This window comes from Notolepis coatsorum (genome assembly GCF_963971535.1).
Source record: "Notolepis coatsorum genome assembly, chromosome: 14".
NCBI lineage: Eukaryota > Metazoa > Chordata > Actinopteri > Aulopiformes > Paralepididae > Notolepis > Notolepis coatsorum.
In genome coordinates, this window is record NC_140178.1 from 115,922,931 (window position 1) to 115,928,874 (window position 5,944).

At 47.3% G+C, this 5,944-nt stretch overlaps 1 protein-coding gene across 1 annotated transcript; it reads left to right on the top strand.

Moving 5' to 3' along the window:
- Positions 1-1,747: 1,747 nt before the first annotated feature.
- On the top strand, positions 1,748-4,417 carry LOC311240732 (dynein axonemal assembly factor 5-like; the record flags this gene model as incomplete). Its single annotated transcript, XM_084329305.1, has 1 exon — positions 1,748-4,417. One exon carries the CDS (start codon positions 1,748-1,750, stop codon positions 4,415-4,417), a length of 2,670 nt encoding a protein of 889 aa, XP_084185431.1.
- Between the last annotated feature and the right edge of the window lie 1,527 nt (positions 4,418-5,944).

Here is a 5,944-nt window from a genome sequence, read left to right on the forward strand (position 1 = left end):
TCTATGCACTATGCTGTCCACTGGAGGGCGCTGCAGCCTACTGATTTGTCAGTAGTGCACAGGGCACTGCACTATGAATTGAAAATGAGGGACCCTGATGTAAACAAGACAAACGTCTTTCTCTGATCTGCATCCCCTTAACAATTGTGTGTATTGAACCGTACTGTATTGTACCCATTCTGCAATCTGTTAATACAGTTTTCATTCATTCATTCATTCATTCATTCATTCATTCATTCATTCATTCATTCATTCATTCAGACTCACTCTCTCCAGCCCGTTGCCAGGGAAAACGTTGCTGCGTGTGTCAACAACGCCGGGTGATCTTAGATATCTAACGTTACCGAACAACTAACTGATCGCCATTCCAAATATTGATCGCGTTTATTGATCCAACGTTATATATCCAAAACACATAATCCACGCTGCTGAGAGTGTCCCCAGTCAATGTGTTATAACGATACTGCATGCCAGAGAATGAAAACCTGGACCGGACTTCTTAGATTGATGCACAGCCCCAGCCAGAGGGATTCCAATGATGTGCAATACCATCCAGGAGATGATAGGCGGCGGTATTTGCCCTTTGCGAGCTCAGACCCATTCCCAATGATAACGTCAGGCTAGATGGATGAAAAATGAATGGCTATAGCGAATAAAATAAATATCGATTAAAACCCGAGATTTCTCGGGTTTGGCGCCCAGAGCATGGCGAGTTAACCCGACTTATCTCGGGTTTGGCCTCCAAAGGGTTAATGTCTGATTTAATGTCTGATTTAACCTAAATCAGACATTAAGCACCCCCCAAAGCCCAAATGGAATGACAAAAAAAATATATTATAAATAAAATAATTAATTTAATAAAAACGTTAATTTCTTTTTAAATTTTTTTGCATGAAATTCTTTGCAATGGAATGCTTTTATTTTTTTTTAAATCAGACATTAAGTACCCCCACAGCCCAAATGGAATGAAAGAATTAAATAAAAAATGTATTTCTTCTTCTTCTTCTTATTTGAATTTCCGGCAGTGTAGACGCATCGTGGCGTATTACTGCCCTCCACAATTCTTGCTTCGCCCACACTTGAGAAAGTTTACACTCTTCTTCTTCTTCTTCTTCTCATCTTCAAAACACATTTCTATCGTCTCTGTCTCCTTCTTCTCTGCTCCTCTTGTCATACAATCACAATACAAACATCAAAAGTCTTATTTTTGTATGTCATGTCATAACAGAATGTCATGATGTCATAACAGAATGTCATGATGTCATAAAAGAATGTCATGATGTCATAACAGAATGTTATAACGGAATGGCATGATGTCATAACAGAATGTCTCTAAAACGTTCGAAACTAAGGTTCGAACGTCCATTCGAAAAACCCTGACGAGTTTGAATCCCAAAAACAGGCTTCGGGGACAGCCTTACCAATACATATTATTTATATTATTCAAATGGACCTCAAACATGTTCCGTTGTGATGTCACAGTATGATGTCATAATAGTACATTCTAGAACATTTGTGATGTCACAGTATGATGTCATAATAGAACATTCTAGAACATTTGTGATGTCACAGTATGATGTCATAATAGCACATTCTAGAACATTTGTGATGTCACACTATGATGTCATAATATAACATTCTTGAACATTTGTGTATCTATATTATTCAACAATTCTCTCAGATCTTTTTTTTTGTGTTAGATTTGTGATATATATATATATACGCAGGAAAAAGGATAACTTGAGCGATGGCGGCTGGTGGAGATGAGCGTGCTGCTGCCGACGTTTTGAGAGGACTTGCTCGACATTTAAACTGTCTAAATGAAGACAGCAAGACTACCAGAAAAAGGTCTCTTGAAGCTATCAAAAAGGAAACTATCGATAAAGGCCTTTCCAGTGGCGTGTTACAGGACGTTTTTTCTGGCCTCCTCAAGTCTCTCCTGAAATGCCTGTCGGATCCATTGGAAAGATGCAGAGAGACCGCAATTCTCATGGTAGGAGAGTTTATTCGTTGTGTTCCACAACCACAAGAATCGTTGCCTTATCTCATGCCCTGTCTGGCTCAGCGGCTCGGAGGAAAAGACACATTGGAGCCAGCGGAAGAACTTCGACTGGCCATTATGGAGGTGCTGACTCTAACCGTAGAAGTATGTGGGAAGCAACTAGCGCCTTATCTGGACGACATGATCAAGATACTACAGACAACTATAGTCGACCCCTTTCCAGACGTGAAGAGGGAGAGCTGCAAATGCACTGTAAACTTTGCCAAATCTGTGCCAGAACATTTCCACATGCAGGCTGAGAGTCTGGTCGAGCCCCTCATGCAGACCATTTCTCATCAACACTCCCGGGTGCGAGTTTCTGTCATTGAAGCCACTGGTGCTGTCATTCAGCATGGCACTGGGAAGAATGTTGATGACGTGCTCTCTCATCTGGCACAAAGGCTGTTTGACGACTCACCACAGGTGAGAAAAGCTGTGACCATAATGGTTGGTGATTGGCTGCTCCATTTGAGAGACAGATACTCCTACTTCCATAAGCTCCTCCCCCTGATCCTGAGTGGCCTCAGTGATGACATCCCAGAAATCCGACTCCTGGCAGGTGACCTTTGGAAGCAGACTGGTGCTCAGTGGGAGAAGGAGAATGAAGATGAAATCAAGGACAAGATGGACTTCCTCCTCAGCCAGCCTCCCCTCTACCCTGCTGGAGTGGAGCGTCCTGGTCTGGGCTGCAGGGAACTGGTAGTGAGGAACCTTAGCAGGCTGATACCAGCCATCACCCATGACGTGACGGACTGGCTGGCGTCCACTCGGATCAAGACCTCCCAGCTGCTCTCCGTGCTGCTGCTCCACGCCGAGGACCACAGCACCCAACACCTCCAGCCCCTTCTCGCCACCTTGTACTGTGCCTGTGCCGACCCAGAGAGGGAGGTGGTCACCAACTGCCTGGCTGCTGCTAAGTTGTTGGGGACGTTTGTCCCTCCTGAGGTGATCCTAAAGCTGCTTCTGGACCATGTGGACACCTCATCCTCGTCCTCCTGCTCCTGGGCCCCACTGGCGGTGCTGGCTGCTGTACTGGGAGGCAGCTCAGGGCCACTCCTCAGACCTCACCTCCAACAGACGGCCAGCACCCTGGCCCTGCCTGATGTCTGCCAGGAGTACCAACAGGTGGAGTATCTGGAGCAGTTGTTGTGCTGTGTGGATGCGTTGCTGTCTCAGTGTGGGGCAGACTGTGGTGCAGTCAGTCTACAGCTGCTGCAGGTGCTGATCACCATCCAGAGCCTGTCCACCAAGACACAGCTCAACGATGAGGCATTGGAGAGGGTGTGTTGTCTGTATAAGGTGCAAGGTCTGTCCTCTGTATCAGACCTGTACAGGCAACACATGTCCCAGTTGTTGTCGTGGCTGTCTGCCTCGGTGAATACCTGGTCCAGCTCCTCCCCACAGAGGCTCCAGCTGCAGGTCATCACAGTCCAGTCAGGCCCAGTGATAGGGGAGTTTGTGTCTCAGTTTATGCCATTGCTCCTGAGCTGCTTGCACCCAGACAGAGACCCTGAGATGAGGCTTCACATCTTCACTATGCTGGCTAGACTGCTGCTGCACGCTAACAACACACTGGACTCCCAGGGGTGTTTCAGTGCTGAGGCTGAGCGGTTTCTATGTGAGGTGTTGCTTCCTAACCTGGTGTGGCAGCCAGGCCGCACTGCCGCAGCCATCCGCACCTCCACCCTAAGCTGTCTGCTAGCACTGCTGCATGGAGGGGCCATCACACCTGGACAGCTGCTGTGTGTAGAGACCAGGTTGAGTCCCCAGCTGCTGTCTGCTCTAGAGGAGGACTCTCAGATGGCCAGACTGATGGCCTGTCGCTCTCTCTGCATCCTACTCAAACTCATAGGACCCAGCCTGAACCCTGATGCTCTCAACAAGATCTACCCAGAGGTGCTGAAGCATCTGGACGACAGCAGTGAGGAGGTGCGAGGCACGGCTCTGCGTGGCTTGGGTATGTGGCTGTCCAGCCTGACCAAAGACTACAACCCCCAGCTCTGTAGTGCACACCTGCAGTTCCTCTTCCAGCAGCTCCTCCTGTACCTGGACGACCCCAACAGCTTGGTGCAGGACCAAGTGCTTGAGGTCTTGAAGATGGGCAGCTCGGTCCACCCGGTGCTGCTGAAGCAGGAAGTGGAGGCAGTGAGGGACAAACAGTGCAACACCAGCTACTGTGACCAACTCCTCCAGCACATGGACTCTTTACCTCAGGAGACTGCGGAAGAGGGCTCGGGGCATGAGGTGATCGACTTCTCAGCTCTGGACAGAGAGCTCCGGGGGGCCGTGGAGGCGGACCGGCGCTACCAGAGGGAGAACGCCGCTAAACTCCGTGCTGTGACCCAGAGAGTGGGCTCCTATGAAGAGTTCAGGTAATGTAACATTAGACTACCTTTAGCTAACATCTGGTAATGTAACGTTAGACTACCCTTAGCTAACTTCTGGTACTGTAATGTTAGACTACCCTTAGCTAATGTAATGTTAGACTACCCTTAGCTAACGTCTGGTAATGTAATGTTAGACTACCTGTTACGTTGTCATTGACATTCTTTAAGCTCGATGTCGAGTCAATGCAACACAACAAAGGAGACGGCAGTCAAAGTAGTTTTATAATAAATATTTAATGAAATAATTACCGTGAATGAAATGAAGAATAAACTAAAGTAACGACAGACAAGAACACATACTACACAGACAGGATCAGCACCAGACAAAGGGGAAGACAGAATGCTTATACATGAGGGAATGACGAGACGAGACACAACCGGGTTGATTACAAATGGGTACACCTCGAAGGGGAAATGATAAGGACTACAAAACCAGGACAGGGAACTACAGCTAGACATAACACATCACACTGGGAACGCCTGATCAAGGCACACACAGACCCCACACGTAACACCCCCACCCTCAACTTTATATACATAACCCCAAGGCAAAATGGGGGAATGAACATAAAAAAAATGTCTCTAACTTATATATATGAAAAACAATATTGTCATCAATATAAATAAATACCAGCCATATCGACAACAATCTTAACCCACACTCTCCCAATTTCAAACCTCACAGTATATACTGAGTTATCTACCCAGTAATGCAACAGTCCATGTCGCTATCGGACTATCGTGCTCGTGGGCAGGCGTCCCCCCACCCCCACACAGCTCACAACACCCCCAACACGTTCCGTATGACATTACAGCCCACAATAACTATAGCAATACAAATATAAATAAGGGAATCAGTGGTCGAGAAATGGGCAGCACCAATCCGAAATCCGGAGGTTCCCAGATAATTTCTCGTCACTCCCGACCCCTGGAAAACAGAGCAAAATGAATATCCCGCAGGATCAACAAAGCAACAAAGCATATACCCACACAACCCTATGGACAATAGCACAACCCCCCCCCCTTACTACAGCAACAACACTGCATGTTGTTCACCTGCTCATTTCCAATGCAGTCGCCATGCCCATCAGAACAACTGGCACCAATAATCAGAACAAAGCGAACTCTGGACCAAGTGGAGCAAACCTACTTATTGTAGTGGGTTACCTACCACTGCTAACCTCTATGCATGGGCGAGATGGCAAAGCGACAGCATGTACAAACCCATACACAAGAGAAAAAGAAAAAGAAAAAAAATATATATATATACAATAGGCAACAAGACAGCTCTGAAAAAGATCAGCACATTGCGAGGAATGTCCAGTCGACCGGGGTCAGAGATGGTCTAGCCGGGTCTGACTGTGGCACCCAACCCAAACCACGAGGACAGTCCCAGCTGGCCCGGGTGTGAAAAACGGCCAAGACGATGGGCAAGGCCAACCAACCACTCAAAACTCCCCAGTCTGCCCCGGATGGAACAATGACCTCATTCTCCAACTCCCCCCCTTCTGAAGCA